At 42.2% G+C, this 19,880-nt stretch overlaps 1 protein-coding gene across 1 annotated transcript in view; it reads left to right on the plus strand.

Moving 5' to 3' along the window:
- Positions 1–19,880, plus strand: part of gabbr2 (gamma-aminobutyric acid (GABA) B receptor, 2) — a 188,709-nt gene that overhangs the window by 45,176 nt on the left and 123,653 nt on the right. Inside the window, exon 2 of the mRNA XM_034093795.2 lies at positions 8,931–9,068. Within this exon, the coding sequence (XP_033949686.1) occupies positions 8,931–9,068 (138 nt within the window). The remainder of the gene's footprint in view (positions 1–8,930; positions 9,069–19,880) is intronic.

A 19,880-nucleotide genomic window follows, 5' to 3' on the forward strand; every position in this document is an offset into this window, starting at 1 on the left:
AAAATGTGAAAAGCAAAGGTCAGGACCAGCAGGACTTGTATGTTTATGCTGGAAGAGTGTTTACAAAGATTGTGACGGTGGGAAATAGCGAAGGAATGGCTTAAGTGGAGACTTTCAAAAAGTTATCGACCATAAGATTTTTATATCCCTAATTGACAAGAAATATCCGAGGGATTTTATGTGTTCCTTTATTATTCACTTTATAGGCTGCTAGAGTTGTGTAAAACTCAAAAATAATCTTACAAGCACCTTGAAGGGGGTAGCAATGTTTCATTTGCCAGTGATAATACAGAGGAAAACATTTTTTATGAGGAGAGAAGCCTTGAGTCAAATCGACCGTGGTACATTTTGTAGCAGCAGAGAGAGCATGAAGCCCACAAATCAAGATTGAGGATGAATTGAATCCCTCGGCAGAAGCCCTGGACACTTGATAGCATCAAACTGACTCTGGACCCCGTCCTACTCATTTACTCCATGGACCAAATCATCATCGTCCAACCCCTTTTGTCTTTGTCCTGCCTTGCGTTACTGGAGACATCCATAGGAGATAGTGGAAGACCTTCAGGGCCAAGAAAGAATTAACTTGATAATGGGCTCTGTTCTTCTCTCTCTCATCTTCCCACTCTCTATCCACATCACCACTCTACCAGGCTGTCAATTATTGCTTAGCCGATAAACCAACTGCTAAACCTCTTCTGTTTCTTAGACGTTCATCATAGATTATATAACAAATAAACACAAATGTTGCTGTGTGAAACACTTTGTGCTGCATGATTGTTTGAAAGGTGCTTTAGAGCTAAATAAAGGTAATATGCGCAGTTCATCTTTTAGCACACTAAACAAAAGATACAGCTAGGACTGATGGGAATGTCTCGGGGTTGGCTCATGTTTGGTCCCAAACAGCACACAGTTTTGACCTGTTGGTGGCGCTAGCTGAAAAGTTGGGGATCACCAAAGTTAGAAACAATTTACCTTGAAGGAGACATACACTGCTAACAAAGTTTATGACTATTCATCTACTTGAGACATTTCACCCAAAGCCGTGCGCTGAGGAAAATGTCAGGGGATCTCCAAAGTCATTTGTTTTCATCTTCCCGGGAACGGCCAATACCCGCACAAATTTTGCCAGTCTCTCTATTGGTTGTTGAGATATTAGTTCTGGACCAAAATGGCGGACTCGCATTGCAATCTTTGGAGCAACGACGTTATTTCTGCAATCAACATGTAAATACTTTTAGAAACCCTGACTTCAGTGTTGGACGGGATAGATCAGACAGTCACACAAACCAAATCAGCAATTCAGTTTTTGCATATAAATGAAACACCTCACGAGAAATGGAGTTATTTCTTTACCTGAATTCAACACTTCTGAGGCCATTATCCTCTCCTGTCGGCCCACTGTCTCCTCAGGGACTGATTGGCTCATTTCAGTGGGATTACACCTTGGTCTCACTGGTTAGCGCAACATGTTCCAGCTGTTGTCAAAAGCACAACAACCTGTAATAGGCTTTCCACAGCGCCTGCTTCCTGCACCGCACATTGCTAATAAAGGTGCAATGTGTTCACCCTGATTTTATACACTTGCCAATTTGAGCTTATCTCGGATTTGCAAGTGAGCCCATGTGTGTGTATTTGTCTATGATTGTGTTTGGGCCTGCATTTGGTGATGGGTGATAGTTCATCTAGCGTATATGTGTGTGGGTTTGAGAATAATCATGCATGTGCAAAAGGGGAGACATGATGGAGAGACAAAATGTGAAAAAGAGACTTGTCACCACTGAAAGGTCTTCCAACGGGCCATCGTGGTTATCCTGGTGGCCATCTGAGCTCTCGAGAAAGCCAGGGATAGATCGGGCTCAATAACAAGATCCAGACTGCGGGGAGAGAGGGAGAGATGGAGAGAGGGAGAGATGGAGAGATGGAGAGAGGGAGAGAGGGAGAGATGGAGAGAGGGAGAGAGGGAGAGATGGAGAGATGGAGAGATGGAGAGATGGAGAGATGGAGAGATTGAGAGATGGAGAGATGGAGATATGGAGAGAGGGAGAGATGGAGAGAGGGAGACATGGAGAGAGGGAGAGATGGAGAGAGGGAGAGATGGAGAGAGGGAGAGAGGGAGAGAGGGAGAGATGGAGAGAGGGAGAGAGGGAGAGAGGGAGAGATGGAGACATGGAGAGATGGAGAGAGGGAGAGAGGGAGAGAGGGAGAGATGGAGAGATGGAGAGAGGGAGAGAGGGAGAGAGGGAGAGAGGGAGAGATGGAGAGAGGGAGAGAGGGAGAGATGGAGAGAGGGAGACATGGAGAGAGGGAGAGAGGGAGACATGGAGAGAGGGAGAGAGGGAGAGAGGGAGAGATGGAGAGAGGGAGAGAGGGAGAGAGGGAGAGAGGGCGAGAGGGAGAGATGGAGGGCAAACTGCCATCAGCCTGAGCAGCTCAGTCTGTCGCTGTGGATTGTAAAGGCCAGTCTCTCCGCAGACAAGTGCAGTGCATTCCTCCATCTTCTCCCTCCGTGGTGCAGGCATGCAATTTGAAGGAAACAGATTGAAAAAAACCAACTCAATCACCGCGTCCTGCTCTCACTGTTTGCTTCATCTTCTCTCTATCACTCAATGTGCACTCTCGTGGTAAACTCTGCGGCCTGCATGTCTTTATGCTACAGCAAAGAGCCTCAGCTCTATCCTCACCTCCCCTTCCTCCCTTCCCCTCCTTTGGGGAAGTGGAGCGGCTGTCAGCCGTGTCTTTCTGGTCATTTAGAAATAGAAAGAAAAGGCATGTGGGGGATATGTTACACCCCAGTGGACCTCTCAATAGGGGCTTATTGATGGGGAACAAATAGCTCCAGCTTCTTGTAGATTTTGTGTGTGCTAATGGGAGTCGGAAGTGTTGACCTTAATTCACAGATAAATGTCCCCAATGAACTCAAGGGATCCCTCTTCATCAAATTGCTATCGATATACTAGTGGACAATCAATTCAACTGTGACTAGATTGCATTCGCACTAAAACAGAGAACTTTCCTAGACTGTTGAAGACTGATTCGCATACACATCAGCCCCCTCTTGTTCTTGGTTGGTATTTACAGCCATGGCAGGGTTGAGAGGATTAGTTGGGTTTGTACATGGGGAAATGGATAATCCACTTTAGATCTGACCTATCGGCTGCACCCTGCTAACTCTTTAGGGCTTTATAATGCCAAGCATATGTTTTAGCAATTGCTGGATTCAGCATTCACATTTCCTCTCCTGACTTGGAGATGTGGAAGTCATTCAATGAGGAGTGCATGCAGAAAGCAGGTGTAGCTGTTAGAGGAGACCAGCTTTTTACATCTGCTGCACTGTTGCTGCGTGCATGCTCAGATATCAGCATGATTCAGAATCAGAATACCCTTATTAGTCCCACAGAGGGGAAATGTGCATCGGTACAGCAGGAAAGAGCCACAGACAGCTTAATGTTTACATATGTTAAAAAAAGTACTAAGCTATGATATAATAAAAAAAAAAAAAAGTAAAAAAAAATACTGCACGGTATGGAAGTTGGCTTCAGCAGAGACTATGTTTATGGTGACGGTGCAGACATATGAATTACGGCATTGCAGTGCGTACAACTGACAAATGTTCTTTAGCTCCTGGAAGTATCGCTGTATTTTATTCTTTATCGTCTTTCATACTTTTATAGCAAAATGATGGAAAGTGATGCATTTTAGACATGAAGCAAGAGAAGGGATGTGTTTCTCAACTCTCAGTTGGTGTGTGCGTGTCTGGGTTGTCATACGTACTTACATCAAGGTATTTTAGGGTTTCCTATACAACTATGTTTCTCTCTTCACGTATCCGCAGTAAAACATTAAAGTAAAATCTACTGACTAAAAAATGATTCCAAATGAAGTGAGGCAACGGGTGTGTTACTGGGGATTCTGTTAACTGGATCGAGGGAAGTAATGAACACTTCATCTTCACACAGCTCTATTAAATACACGGTATAAAACCTTGGGTAAAATGACAAGCCATTATCTTTAGAGGCGACACATCTCTTCGTCACCTGTGAAAGCTCCTTTTCTGTGGTGAGATCCTTTCGGACTTTGTTCTCGGTAATCACCTGTGCTGTTGGCCTTGTCATGAATACACACAGTGTGTGTGAAGAGCAGATTGCTTCTGACATCACACCAGGCTCTCCCATCACCCCCCCCACCCCTCACTGTGTGTGCAGCATTGGGTCTCAGGTTGCTGATTTGGGTGCAGTAATTTGCCATTAGACCCGGGACAGGTGCAGCTGCCTCTGTTTGCAGCGCTAACAAGGCATTTCATCATGGTTATCTCCAGCCTGGTGCTCTGCTCAGCTCTTGTTCTTGTCACAATACACACGCACGCACGCACGCACGCACGCACGCACGCACGCACGCACGCACGCACGCACGCACGCACGCACACACACACACACACACACACACACACACACACACACACACACACACACACACACACACACACACACACACACACACACACACACACACACACACTGTGGTGGTCTCTAACATGGCTGTTCCACATGAAGGCCTGGTGCTGGGTAGAATGAAGGATTTGGGTTGAGAAACCTGCATTGCCGCCTTGTAAGTAAAGGAGCGGCTCTGCAGTGTGCTGCTGACGGGCTGACCCTGTGTAGGAAGGGCACTGGATTGTTTTAAGTCGTTTCTTCCTCTGACTGTAAAGCACTGCATTGTATTCTGTTCGGAGCACAGAGGAGCTTAATTCATAAAGCTTTCTTTTGAAACATTTAAATCTTCCCTGGCTGTTAAGCTTGCGGAAAACCTGCCTCGAACTTTTCCAGATTGTGGATGTTTTGTATTCCTCACTTACTATTGCTGCGATGTGCTTTGAAGTTACTCTCGGAAAAAGGAGCATTGAAGCATGCTGACCTTTTTAAAGATGTGTCGTTTTCCAATATGTTACAGACTTTTTACGTGAAATATAGACTGGTCTGAAAATTACCATATGGAACATTAGATCATTTGACATTTCTGGCCAGCTGTTTCTTCACATTTAGCCTAATTGCGTGCAATGTATCAGTTACACACTAACAATAAGCTAATGTCAGCATATAATGATGAATCAATACGTATGAATCTCAGTGGCTTTGTGTAAAGGTCACAATGAAGGAAACGCAATGGAGACTGAGGAGCATTTGAAATAAACTCCTCGTTTGTCATCTGTCGCACCAGAAGGATCCTTTTAAATTATGAAAGTAGTAGAGCACGAGTGGAAAACATACATTTTGTACAAATAAAATCGTATTTCACAGTCAGACTCCAGTTTGTGAATGAACTGCAGAGTATTGTATTGAGGTCACCCGAAGTATATTTTCTGTTAATGGATCGTCAACATTAGACAGGGCTATATGCCTCCCTTGAGTTTCCATTGCCAGGTTGTTCCCGCATCAGCCCTTACCCCATCAACTCACACACACGCACACACACGCGCGGTTTCCTTGGCCGTCTCCCAAGGCGGCCAAACAGATTACTACGGGCGTTAACCTCATCGATCTGCTCCAAATGGCCTCCAAATGCCAGGAATTAGATTTGAGACGCGGCAAGAGGGAAATAAAACGCTGTAGTATTTCTTGCAGCTCAACTTGGGAGTTAAGTGCTGCTGTGCCTTGGCCATTGTACCAGTTCTTCATCGGACCTCCTCTGCCTTTGGTAGCACAGTTACCTCGTTTAGAGCGTATTTCTCTGAGGAAATTGTGAAGTAAGATACAGCCTGTACCCAAATGTCTCTTTCACTGCTCAGGAAATCCTTGAAAAAATAAATAAAGTATGAGTGCTGCTTTTCTAAGGAAGTGAAAGAAAGAACTAGAAAGAAAGGTCATTTTAACTTTCATTCTTCTCATGTACTGAATTCAGGGACAAAAGAGATTCAAACTAATCGATACAAAATGGCCTTAGATTTGATATCGAAATGCCTTTTCTCCGTAACTGATGGACTGTAGGCTAATCTGCAGGGCACCCTGTGCAGCGGCTGAGCATCACCCACTGAATCAATCTCAGTCATGAATTACTCCATTGTTGGGTAATAATGGAGGGCAGGTTTATAATACTGGTTGCTTCTGCTTTATTAGTGAGCTGATACCTCTTTCTCTCCATCTATTCAACGTGTGTCTGCCCTTTCTTCCACCAGCCCATGGACTTGCTGCTTTACTCTTTGTGTCCCGTTATAATCCGACGCCTCTCCCCCGTCCGTCTTGCTTTGTCCATCTGGCATTAAGCTCTACAGTCTTTCTTAAGTGCAAAAAGTATTGATGAGTGGTCGTGCTGCCTAATGAGAGGCTAAATATAACCATGGCACACCGGCCCTGCTGCGGCCTCCTCCCTCATCTCGTGCACAAAGTGTGGATAGTCACACTGTTGGCATGACAACACACCGGTCAAGGCTCTCTGATCAGCCACAACAGATTTTGTGCATGTGTGCCCGGTAAAAGTACAAGAGGATGAAAGTACAGCCGGGATGAACAGAGAATGTGAGGAAAGAAAGAAAGCTTTCTATTTTATTTGAGCTAGTTGCTTTTCTTTCCCTTGCTGATCTTTTTTTTTTTTCACCCTGAAAGAGCTTGAGTTTCTCATATTGGCGATATTTCATTACTTACTGTAACTTCACATGAGTGGTTCCATAGTCATCTGAGAAAATTAGATATATAATTAGAACTAAAATGGTTAGTTAATGAATCGTTTAGTAGACCGAAAGAAAAATAATTGCTAATTATTTTGTAAATCGATAAAACGTTGAGGTCATTCATCAAACAATGATGACACAATTTGTTAAGATACAGCTTTTTAATATGGAGACTTTGCTTCTGTTATTTGTCTTGTGTCAAAATAAACTGAGGATATTCAGATTTTGAAAAGTCGGGTGAACAAAAAACGGCAATTTAAACTTAATTGAATGTTTTCTTGGGCTATGGGAAACTGTGATGCGATATGTTACCGACCAAATGAGTAATAGATTCATCGGGATGCTCCCACCCCCTGCTTTGAAATGCTGTAAACCGTTTTCTGCAGAGGGAGGAACACAACCATTCTTTACCACCGACACAACATTGTCACTCTCCTTAATAAATCAGCTTAAACCTGCAATATCACCAAGCTCTATTGTACTCATGTTGACAAGTTTAGTTGCCCACATTTCTCTTCTGTTGCATGGGAACCAATCAGAGTCACCAACCATCCTTGTTATGGCCAGCTGGAGAGAAATGAATGATAAGAGTATGCAAATGGGATATCTTCTTTAATAGCCTGCTGTTTTATTCAGCTGTGTGGCCAGGATAAGGAATCCCCGCTGTGTCTAATCACATCCTCTCCCTCTCATTCCACCTGAGGCCTATCAGCAATCTAGTTCATCTTTGACTGACGTTACAGCATACATTGTTCTCCACCAGCATGAACGTACATGCATCAAAGAGGAACCTTCATTTCATCAGCAGATGTTCTTCTACTTCAAAAATCAAAGGGCATTCACACTAAAATAATCTGACGACTTAAATCATATGATTAAAGCAGACTGGAGGGCTGTGTGGACGATGGCTGTATCAGCAGCTCATCGTGTGACTTTCAAGGTTGTCTCTGTCATCCACCTTAATTTAGGGCTCAGCGACGATCATCCTCAGCTCAAAACGAATTGACCCGACAAGAGAAGAACACAGGTTGTTCAAATGTGTCAAGCCCGCAGCAACGTATACCTGGCTTGCCCCTAATACAGTAACCATCAGATCACAACACACAGTCCTACATGTCTGGTTAGGAGAATCATTCCTCCACATTCGATTTTCTGTTTTTCAATCTGCGGTGGCGGCTCGCCTGTGCTGCTCTTCAGAGGGAAATCTCATTCAGTTGCCGGCTGATGGCTAACAAGGTCAAATAACTCTCAAGATGAGAGGGAGTGTGTTGGAAGACGCTAACACACACACACACACACACACACACACACACACACACAACCTGCCATTCAGTCAGTCGGTCAGTCCATCTATGCGTCTGCCTCACAGGAACAGAATTGAGCGGCAGTAATGGAGGACTGAGGAGGTAAGTGTTTACTGCTGATAGGAATATCATTACAAACTGTGGAAATCAGAGAATAACAGCAAAACCTGTTAGCCATCAGCTCATGTAGCAATCAATAGGAAGCTACACTGTTTCTATTTCTCCTATCTCTCTCTCTCCTCCCTTTTTCGCACACTTTTTTCCTCCGGTTGCTATAGTGACGTGAAATGGCTGCGTTCTGCAGTGTGGATCAGAGCGGGGGCTCGCTCTGTGAGATACATCGCTTTAAATGATGCTTTCAAAACACACAACCAAGGCTGTAATTACTGTGTGTTAGCATATGCCTCTGCGCTCAGAGAGTATAATAAGTTAAATGTTATTTAAATGTCACATCGTTTTTCATAAACAGTAGGCCGATACATTACAATAAACTGACACCAGTGGCTCTACTTTTTTGTAGTGCATCCATCACAGTATGTCAGAGTATAATGACATTGTGTGCACGGCAGTTTTTCTTGGGCAGCTGGTAATTATAGATTAACTCACAGATTATGGTATGGCCAGACTTCTTTGACTAATATCTAAAACAATCTCATTTTCTCTGAATAAAGAAACGAAAATAATTTATAATGTGTGTATTTGTTGCAGAGTATGTATCTTAAAATATGGAATTAATATGGATTTGTACATTCTTTTGTCTTGTGCCAGTCTCATTGTAGCCCAACATTGGCTGGAATATGTAACTTTACCTCCCTTACTCCTCCTGCAGTATATCCTTGTTCTACTTCCTCTTGAGTTTTACAATAACACTTAACACAAATCTCTCTTTTTCTTGTGTCTTCTTCTTCTTCTCCCCCTTTCTCCCCGCTCCCACCTCCACTTGCACCCCCTCTCTCCATGTATAGTGTGACAACGCCAAGGGGCTGAGGGCCTTCTTCGATGCCATATGCTACGGCCCCAAACACCTGATGATCTTCGGTGGCGTGTGCCCTTCAGTGACCTCCATCATCGCAGAGTCTTTGGAGGGCTGGAACCTGGTGCAGGTAGGGTTTGCACTACGATGGGGCGTGCGTGTGTGTGTGTGTGTGTGTGTGTGTGTGTGTGTGTGTGTGTGTGTGTGTGTGTGTGTGTGTGTGTGTGTGTGTGTGTTATACTGTATATAGCCTATGTTCCAGTGTTTGTGAATCCTGGATTTGTTGCGCCAGTACAAAATAGACTTGCTTATTCCTTTTGTACTTTTTTATACATGGTTATTTTCTTGTTTCTGCGTTACTATCAGAAACCCTGAACTCGCTGCTTGATTAAGTTTCCAAAAAAAAGATATTGCCCCTTAGAAGTGCAGTGTGCAGATAGGACCTGGGTTTCAAAGGGGTCCTAACTCATGGCTTAATCCTTCATTAACCTTGCCAGGGTGAATGTCTAATTAGCATTGCTCTAATCCGTACAATCCTCCCTCATTTTAGGATCAGACAGAGTTAAAAAAGGCTTAAACCCATTGTGGTAGTTTAGCTCAACTTCCACTGAGCCTTAAAATTGAAGAAAACATGTTGAGAAATGATAAGGGCATCTCCTGTGGCATATGTTTGTGCGGTGTTTTGTCATTGGTATGAGCTAATAAAAGTTTTACTACACCGTCCAGTCGATGTTAATTACCTGCTGAACATTCACATAATAGATTCTACCATTCAATTATGCGCTTGCTTGCTGAATGACATTTGCTGCCATTAAATTAGTGCAGCTTTATGATTGCTCACTGTAGGCATTAAACACCACTCGTTCTTGTATGTGGTGAACTTTTGACCCCCTCAGTTATTGCATACAGTTTCTCTGACTGTGAACTGCACTGCAGAACCAAAGAGGGGAAATGCTTCCTTCCAAACAATACATTTCATTCGCCACAAACCCTACAAAGGTTATCGGGCACAGATAAGAAAAGGAGTGAAGCTCGTGCTTGGAAGTGATAATAAATTCAAGAGGCTGCATTTTGAACTGAATGTCACATTACTTGGCATATTTCTACCGCTTGCAATTACTGTGAATCTGCTGCTTTTCATGTTCCTTTCTGCTCGCTCGTCTTGTCAGGGTCACTCGAGTGAAAGATCGGCAGGATGAGGGAATGAAAGGAGGAGTCATTTTTTGTTTCTGTGTTTGCTGCTTTTCCGTGGTAATGATCTCTCTAATGGTCTAGAAAGAGGCGTTCCAGCCATGAAGTGCTCTCAGGTATTTGTGTGTTTGTATGTGTGCTTCCTCTTTCTATTTATTGGCTTGTTTGTCAGTGATTACCTGTGAGAAGTGCAGTAGCAATCTCCTGCTCTGCAGAACACTGCCTGGTACAATGTGTTCCCCAGAGCACTTTACCAACCAGGCTCTTTCCCTAAGCACACAGACCAAGAACAACCAATTCATGCCGGTTTGATCCTAAAAAGACATTGTCTGAACACCAGACGAAAAGCGATTTAGGGAAAATGTGAGGAAATGGCTTAGAAAAGACCTTGAAACATTTAAAGTAGATGCCTTTTACATGTAGATGTAACACTTGTATTCAATGGCAAGGGTGAATGTTGTTGCTGTTACTACAAGCAACTACATAGCTTTTTAAGGCAAGGCAAGTGTGTAGTTACAAGGGCAATCTGAAGGTATTTATTTATATAAGTTAGCTTTCCAGTAGCATGCAACAACTCTTTACACGTTGAATCTGGGGCTGTGATTTGTTTTATGACACAGGGCTTATGATTCAATATATTGAGAGACTGAAAGTATGGCTATATATCACACAACCTTATATGCAGAAAATCTGAGAAGCATTTCTACTTTATGTGTAATCTGAGTCCATGTCTGCCACTGATATTTTAATCTAAACTACCTGTGCAGTGTTTCTGACAATACATACAGTTTTACAAAACACAAGACATAATTATCTGCCTTTACTATTTGTCTACAAACAAGTAAGTGCAAATATGTGCATGTGTGTGTTGTGAATCTGATGTGGCGGTATATCAGACTCTTGGTAGCAGTTTAATGAGATGCAAGATGTCCATGCAGACCAGAGCTACATCCCAATGACTCACCAAGCAGCCATAATGTTCACTGGAAATCTGGAGAAAGACACGTCAGTGGATGTAAACAACTCACCAGATAGCTATTAGTTGTCCATTGGAGCATACATTGGCAGAAAGGTAGCACCTGGGTGTTTAGCTATCATGTTCTTACCAAGCTGGTGCTTGCACCTGCCAGCCAGACTGTTGGCCTGAGCCTCTCTGCTCCATCTGTGAGCCAATTGACTTTCATGAGTTCCCACTGAACATGTGTGTTCGTTGGTACCGTGTGTGTATGGGTATGTGTATTCAGAAGAGACGGACATCTCTCTGACCGACAGCTTTGGTGGGATGTAGTATTTTTCTGAACGAGGGAATAAAGAGATTGACTAAGACAACAATCAAAGTGAAAGAGAGAAAGGGAAGTAGAGATGATTGGAAGTTTTGAATCATGAACCCCACACAATTAATATTCATCAGTAGGATTTTTGTTTTTTTAAACTGTACTAAAACTGTCATTCTGCATATACATTACCCAGCCCTGGCACCCGGTTAGCCAAATGTGATGTTGGGTGGAGGGAAAAAGAGAGTTTTTCATGAAGTCTTTAAGGGCCAGGCTTAATAAGCTCATAATGTCCACATCAAAACAGGGAGCTGGCTGATACCATCTACAGTAGAGAAAGCTGACAGAACAACCACCCCTGGAAAAAGCTTATTCGTACATCCATAAAAATAGCTTTCAATCATTCCTGATGCCTAATGAAGTCTACTTTGAAAAGCTGAACAAAAATAAACTCAATTGCATACACTGCATCGTGCTCTATGCAAACATTTGAATGACTTAAAAAGCAAGACTGGTATTACAAGAGCCACTGATTTTGTACTAAAATACTTATTTTATTACCAGATGTTAGAACTATGGCTTTAAAAGCAATATATCCCTAAACCTCCCTTATAAGGATTAGGATATGATACAACAATTCACAAACTAGTAATGCTCATCGAGACGATTGAGGAAGGAGAAAAAGAGGCAGACAAAAAAAAGATAAGATACATATACAGAGCAATAGTTTGTGCCTTTTAATTTAGGCAATGCAATTGTGTATCAATTTCATTTTGTAGTGCGCTTCAACTGCAGAGTATGTAGCATTTGTGTACCAAGAAATGCCCGGATGGTTACTAGATTTAGCTATTCCTATAGTATGAGTAGTGAGCGTGGTTAGATGCTCCCAAAGTGCATTGCGGCTCCTCAGACTCTCCAATATGGCAGACTGAGATGCAGACAGTTTAAATAATTCATTGTAAGTCAGTGACGTTAAGATACAGTTAAAAGGAGTATGCCAGAGATCACATATAAAATGTAACGTAAAAGACGTAGGGAAAAGTAAAGGAGGTATTTTTGATTTACATATTTGATCAGCAGTTTTCATTTAAAGATAGGGCGGACATGTAACCATGTGATCGATACAGTCATGTGACGCAGAAAAAACATATTGCCTGAGTGTATTTCAGCGCCAACAGTCTGCAGGTAACAGCATATGTAATCATACATTTAGTAGGCAGAATGCAGTAAATTTGATTAGTAATAAAACGATATACTTTCACCTCTATAGTATAGACTACAAATTGTGATTAAGACAATGCAACATTCATGACGAGAGAAACAAACCTAAGACTTGTAGCAGGCAAAGATATTTCCAAGATTTGTTATTTTATCAGCCATAGTTAATGGTCCATCAAGTTCCTCAATGTGTGGCTCTGTGAGACTTCCACCAACTGTCAGGCTGGAGAAATATCAGATAATGAACAGGGCGCAGCCGAGGGCCAACATGGTGAGAGACAAAAAAGACACTTCCTGCTGAAATGTGTCCAAAGTAGGAAATGAAACCTCATAAAACAATCCATCAAGGTCATCACATCCACAGCCACCGTGCTCCAAGAGATAAGATTGTAATAAAAGTGGTCAATTGGTGGTTAATATGATAGCAGATTAGCTTGCTTGCTAGGCTAACCCTGTCGATCAAGATTCAAGATGCAAGGCTTTTATTGTCATTCGTACATAGCTACAGTGTAGTTATGTCGATGAAAATCTTAGGTCCCAGGCTCCTCCAACAGTGCAACACAATATGATACAATACGATATTACTTTATTTGTCAGATCAAGTCGGAAATTTGACTTGCGTCACAGCAGCTCCATGTCCAACATCAACAGACAAGTATCCAGACACAACATGAAACACAAACAACAAACATGTAACATAACATGAGAGAAAACATGCTCAAAGAGCCTTTAGCGTGCATTTGATCTGGGATTTAGCTCTGTGTTTACTGTGAGGATTGACTGATGCACAAAGGAGTTCTTCAGTCTGACTTTATTGAATGGTGGGACCCTGTATCTCCGATTAGATGGTAGCAGTTCATATTCACTGTTCAGAACATGGTTTGGGTCAGAGATGATGTTGTTGGACTGCCTCACTACAGTAGGTTGTGATAGGCTGAGTCATAGTCTCTGACAGGGTTGACCAACAATCTTTGAGCAGATTTTTAACAGGTGGAGCAGTTTTGATTTTAAAGCTGCTGACAAACATTTGTACCAGGTAGAATTGCAGTACTGTAGAATGGACATGAACACAGATGTAAAGAACAACAGAAGAATTTCTCTGCTCGCCCCAAAAGACCTAAGACGGCGGAGAAAATAAATTCTTTGTTTTGTCCTTTTGCACAGATATTCAATGTGGTCCTTCCATGACAGCAGATGGTCAATCATTACACCCAAGTATTTGTATGAAACTCCCTGCTTGATTTCATCTGCATGGATGACAATGGGGACTTTATGGGAGTCAGATGCCGAGCCAAAAATGATTTCCTCAGTTTTCTTGGTGTTGATCTCAAGAGCATTGCTATCAGTCCACTCGACCACCTGATTTACAGCTTGTTGGTGCAGCTCAGGGTCGTCTGTGTTACTGAGCATAGATATTATTGCAGTATCATCAGAGTACTTAATGATGACTTGATTTGGTGTGTTGGTACGACAATCATCAGTGTCGTGAGTAAAGAGCACAGCTGAACTCACGCAGCCCTGGGGGGCACCTACATTGGTTGTGATGCAATAAAACAGATAAAATAGTGCAAGTAAATACAATAAAATAGTATAGAAAGGAAGTAGTGCCATAAGAGTCTATATAGGTTTTAGCAGCCTAATGAGAATCTCCCTTTCTCAAAGTTTTACATCAGAGACTACTCAGGTTTGCAGAACATACAGTACTTGTGTTCACTGTACCTACCAATTGAATTGATGCTGCTGTTATAGTGTCTCCTTTGTCGACATCCTGTCCTAAGCCGCTCTTCTGTGCCTCATTTTGTAAAGCTGTGCTGTACATAAAATGACTGCCCAAGCAAATTAAAATGGTGGTTCAAAATGCTACTCGGGCTTACGGACAGATGGCGTGGAATGGATTGAAGGAATGGAGGAATAGACAGACTGACATAGACGACATAGACTGTAATGACATCAAATGAAATTCAAAGAAATGGGGCAAGACGCAGCTGTGCTTGTGAGCTGCCATCAGCCACAAATGCCACTGATTGCTGTAGTCATATTTCCGCAAGACAATGAATGTTGAAGCCATCCTCTTGGCAGCCACCTTGGTCTGTGATTAATCTTGTGTTTTCCTCACCATGATATTATATAATTCCAGAAAGCGTTTGGCGAGCTTTGTACATTTTTGCTGGCACAGGTATCTGTACCCAGTCATCACGCTGCACACACACTTTACTCTTTTTGTCTTGACTCATGAGGTCCTTTTCCTCTCCTCAGCAGTAGTGTCTATTTTCTATAAATGCCTCATTGAGTGCCAGGAATAGCCCCAGCTCACCCTCCCGCTCCTAGCTGGTCCCTTCTCACTCACCAATTAGGCCCATCAGCGGTGGCACTGTTCATTTTCAGCCACGTTGAGTGTGTAATGAAAAATCATGTTGCCTCTTGTAATGTGGAAGAGAAGAAGAAGGCAAGAGAGCGTTATTGCTACAAAATAGATTATTTGTATAGATTAACATGTTTTGTAGAAGGCAGGTCATGTCAGAAACATCTCCCGACTGTTAAAGAAGTACTTAAGAGTGGCACATATTTATGTTATTATGAGTTAATCTGATTTTTTGAAAATGTAAATAAGTGTGTAATTGTGTTTTTATGTCGTAATTTAGATTATAACTATTCTAGGTGTTCTATGTCTTATTGCAAAGTGTCCAAAACTTTAGCATCAAACTTCTGATTCATTTATCTTGAAGGGACACTGGATAATAGAGTCAACATATAGAGAGTGTAAAATATGGATGTGCCTTCTCAAGGTGTCATGGTCAAGACCTAGAAATAGAGCTAATATCTACCTGTATATGAAGCCCATTTTTCTTCGTCACTTGCAGTATCGATCGCCTTTGCTTTATTAAGCCAGGGAATTTAACGGACAGCAAAGTTACATCTCTGCCTCCTTGAAATTCAGCATTCTTCTTTTTCGAAGCCTCCTCTAACTCTTTAAGATCTTCTTTTTCCCATTTTCTTTCTCTCACTCTCCCTGAGTGCTACACCGGATGCTTCAATAAAACATGTGATGCCTAGCACTGCAGTATTCTGCCTCGCTTACGTCAAATCCTCCTGTGTACCATATCAATATTTCATGAATTCCAAAGTTTAAACTCAAATCTGAGAGTGCAAGAGCAAGGACGGTGGGAGCATCACAATAGATCATCATTATCTGCATTATGAGTAAAGGTAAGACCCACCTGTTTGTGCCGAGTGTCAGTGTGTGCTCTATAGGAACATAAAGGTTATACAAACTGTCCTCTAAAGGTTAAGTGACTCAACCATAATACTCATATGAGGTTCTATGAGCAGCTATCTCCACGAGGTGCAGTCCAATGGATTCATTTCAGACCCCCTCCTCTCTTTCTCTCTGTTAGTGTTATTTATGACCATACTGTAGAGAGAAATACAGAATACTTAAGAGAGGCAATTAGGCCAGATTTTCATACTGTCTGAAATGCTTCTAGGCGACACCCAGGGGAAACAGGAAGTGGTGTCCTGACTGATTTCAACCAGACCAGCTGTGGATTAATGTTGTTCCACTGAAGATGTCACTGATGCTTTTTAATGGACAGAGACTTGATTCTGTGATGTTATCTATTGATGTGGAGTATATTCCTAAATTCCATTCAGGACTGAAGTGGGTTTTAAATTGCATCCCCAAACTGCTGACAAAGTCAAACAACTCCAATGTTGACATTTTAAAGTAGAGCTTATTCAAAGACAAATGAGTCTGCTGCACACATATAAAAATAGGAAGGACTTAATGCCATTGCTTTCTCATTAAGTCTATCACAGATGATCTCTCTTTTATTGCTGAAGGCAAAAAAGAGGCCGAAAGAGACAAGAACATGTTAATTATATGCTCTGCTGTGCATTTATCAGACTTTTTCGGTCATGAATGCCGCCCGCACTTGTACAATGCAGTACTGTAAAGCTGAGCTCACACTCTCTATCGCACCTATTCGCAGTGTCAATTGGGTGCCGTTTGACAGGAAACACAGTAATTAGCTAATTAGCGACATTTGTTCAATGCAAGCCGTTAACGGGCTGCAACTGCTGGTGTCACATATTGAATAAACATGCTAGTTCATAGGCTCCGGCTTTGACAGAACATCTTTCTGTTTCTGTTCTTCACAAGGAAGTAGGAACAACAAATTGAAAACGTTCCCTATTCTTTCTTTTTCAACGCTGACAAATCTCTTTGACACCAAGGTCTATGAGAGTCATTCAAAAGGAATACAAGATGAATACTTGCTGAATTTAACCATTGCATTTCACTACTACCATTCCCCAAGTGGTATGCGTGAAGGAGGGTGAATTGAAATACGTACTGCACTAATGATGGTACAGGACCTGCCAGCCACCAGCAACAATAAACAAACTAAACACATTAATAATACCAGCGTGTTATTGATGTTTTCGCTTAGGGACTTCATCATACGCACCCATCTTGTGAAGACTGTAAGATATATTATTTTCTGTCTCCAAAATCCTGGTTCCTATCCCTTTTCTCTCTTCTCTCTTTTGGGGTTTTCAGGCTTTGATATTCCTTATTTAGGTCACAGAGTCCGTAGCACTTTGAAGAGCTAGCTGCTTATATTTTCTAGATGAAAATATAGCTTTTAACAAGAAAATCCTATGATAATTGGAACATGTTATTAATCTACATCTAAAATGATTTAACTATGATAAGTGGCACATGTAGAGGTTTATTCGGAAGTCAAAATTCATCCTCTTAGCAAATTGACAGATATTTTGCATTAAAGAAGGTTAATTATATAGCGATTGTTGTTGTTTTATGTATTTGTCCATTTATAACAAACCCCCAGGGGAACCACTGGATAGACAGGCATGAAACTATTTTTTTGTGTGTGCAGTAGATTGTGATAGATGTCTCTGTTCAGTAATGTCTGAATCGCCTTATCTACTTCCTGGCGTTATGTTGCCACTGAGCTTTTACAAACCCCCTAACGGCCCGTCTACACTACAGGCATACAACAATCTTGAAGCTGGGCGTGTGTCTGAGGCTTGGCGATTTCTCGCGCCCAAGGCGACCAACAACCAATCAGGAATCTCCCGCCCGCCCCCTGCATACAAAGCAATAGCAATGTTAAAATGAAGTAAACTGGATATAAACTCCCCAAACAGGCGAAAACCTACCAGTTTCACCCACTGTCTCTGCCACCTCCCTCCATGCCTGGTTCCTCCGGTTTGTATCCCGGTAAATAGTTCTGGTCGTAAAGAACCGGGTGATTTGCTACCGTAATTTCTCGTTTGGAATATGAGGAAATGAACTGCGGTCTGGCTCTCCCAGCTTGCACACGGTTTGATTGGCTAGCGCTTGTACTGGCGGGATTTGAATAAACAGGATTTGATTGGCTGATGCCAGCTTCGAAAGCATCGGGAGCATCAAAAGTTGAACATTGCTCAACTTTTGATGCTCACGATGCTTGCAAAGCCATGCCATGCTCCCCACAATGCAGTTCGGTGAAGATTCAAAATCTTCTACGTCACCCCATTCAAATGAATGGGCGAAGCGTTGAAAGCATTTTTCGATGCCTGTAGTGTAGACGGGGCGTTACTCCTGCCTCTACCCGGCTCACATTCAAATCCTACGATTTGTCCAAGTATAGGGACATTTTAGATACACACGGCTGGGTATCAATCGACCCAACAATGTGTGTGAGAAACAGGTTTCTCTGAGGGCGGCATTAGGGAGGATCCTATGAAACAATATCAAGAACAAGTGCGGCCTCGCCAAGCAATTGGACATCAAACAGGAGCCGGCTCCATTACAGGCCATTAAAACCATAACGGCTGCTTGGAAAGAGCGAAGCTGAGAGAATCGATAACGGGCAGTTTAACTGTCTGACACAGCTCACTAATATCTGAAGCATCGACCTTCAGAGAGAGAGAGAGAGAGAAAAAAGACTCGCACCAACTTAGTAGGTGAGAGAGAGGAAATGGAAAGATCTTGAGATCATTACAGAGTGCTTTCCTGCTTCCTTTTTCTTTCACCCCTCCCTGCTTTACAGTATACATGAACAGAGATGATATAACACCATTTCCACAGTAGATTGGCCTTTAGGATGATTCCAATCCTACACACACAAAATAAACACACACTCACACCAGCACACCACACAGGAGGATAAGCATCGAGCTATCGAAAAGCTGGTTCAACTTAGGAACAAAAAGGCTTCTATTGTAGTTCATAGAAATCTGTTACTGTTACATGCATTCAACATTAGGCACAATAAAGTGCAATAGTGCTGATGTGTGTATTCACCTTAACTCTCCTACCTTAATTAACTACACTGCCTGAGCTGGTATATCGAATTGCATTCATCTTCAAACGGATCAAAGTGTTTTGTGTACCAACCCCAGATCCAGGCAGAAAGGCTTGAACACTCTCCACCTCCTTACTTGATTCAATTCCTTGTCCTCTTTGTCACTCTTTCCTCCCACACGCTCCTCTTTCTCTTTATCGGGGCATCAGAATGCGGAAGAGTTAAGCCTCCTTGAGATTGATCCTGAGCTCAATGCTATTTTCATTCCCCGTTGGTGCAGTCATTCAATACTTCTCTCTCTTTTTTTTAAGTCTACGGCTGCAAATGGAATCCGGTATGATAAGTGGTGATAAATGATAATGTCTCTCTTGCTTCAGGCAACATCAACAAAGTCTCGAAAGGCGTAATCAGAATACAAATGGACATAAATACTGTGTAAGAGTCTATAGATGTTGACGTTTGTTTGATGTCATGGTTCATATTGAGGCATTGTCGCCATCATAATACCCTCTAAATGTAGCAACACTTAAATTCCAATCATATTCTGACATAGTAGTTACACAAGTTATTGAAATCTTTGAATAACCGTAGTTTAGTAGTCGAATAGTAGATCTTGATGACAGCATGGTTAGGAAAACATTCTTTAATCATAGTTTTTACATAGTTTTTTTCCATTTAAGATGGCCATTAGAATGTGTGTTCACCATTTTTCCTTGACTCTTTCACTAAACCGTGACTAGCGGGTACATTTTCAAGACTTCATTTTATTTTCAGAGATGGTGTATGCAAATGGCTTCTCTCACAAATCCCACTACCAGTTGGTCTCCTCTTTGAACAGCTGTGCCACTCATACTCAAACTCAAACAGGCAAACAATGGTTCAGATGGATAAATGGACATGCACAGATGCAGCAGCAGAGATGTGCATGCAGGCTTGCACACATATTAC

The sequence above is a fragment of the Pseudochaenichthys georgianus genome, chromosome 11 (genome assembly GCF_902827115.2).
Source record: "Pseudochaenichthys georgianus chromosome 11, fPseGeo1.2, whole genome shotgun sequence".
Lineage (NCBI taxonomy): Eukaryota > Metazoa > Chordata > Actinopteri > Perciformes > Channichthyidae > Pseudochaenichthys > Pseudochaenichthys georgianus.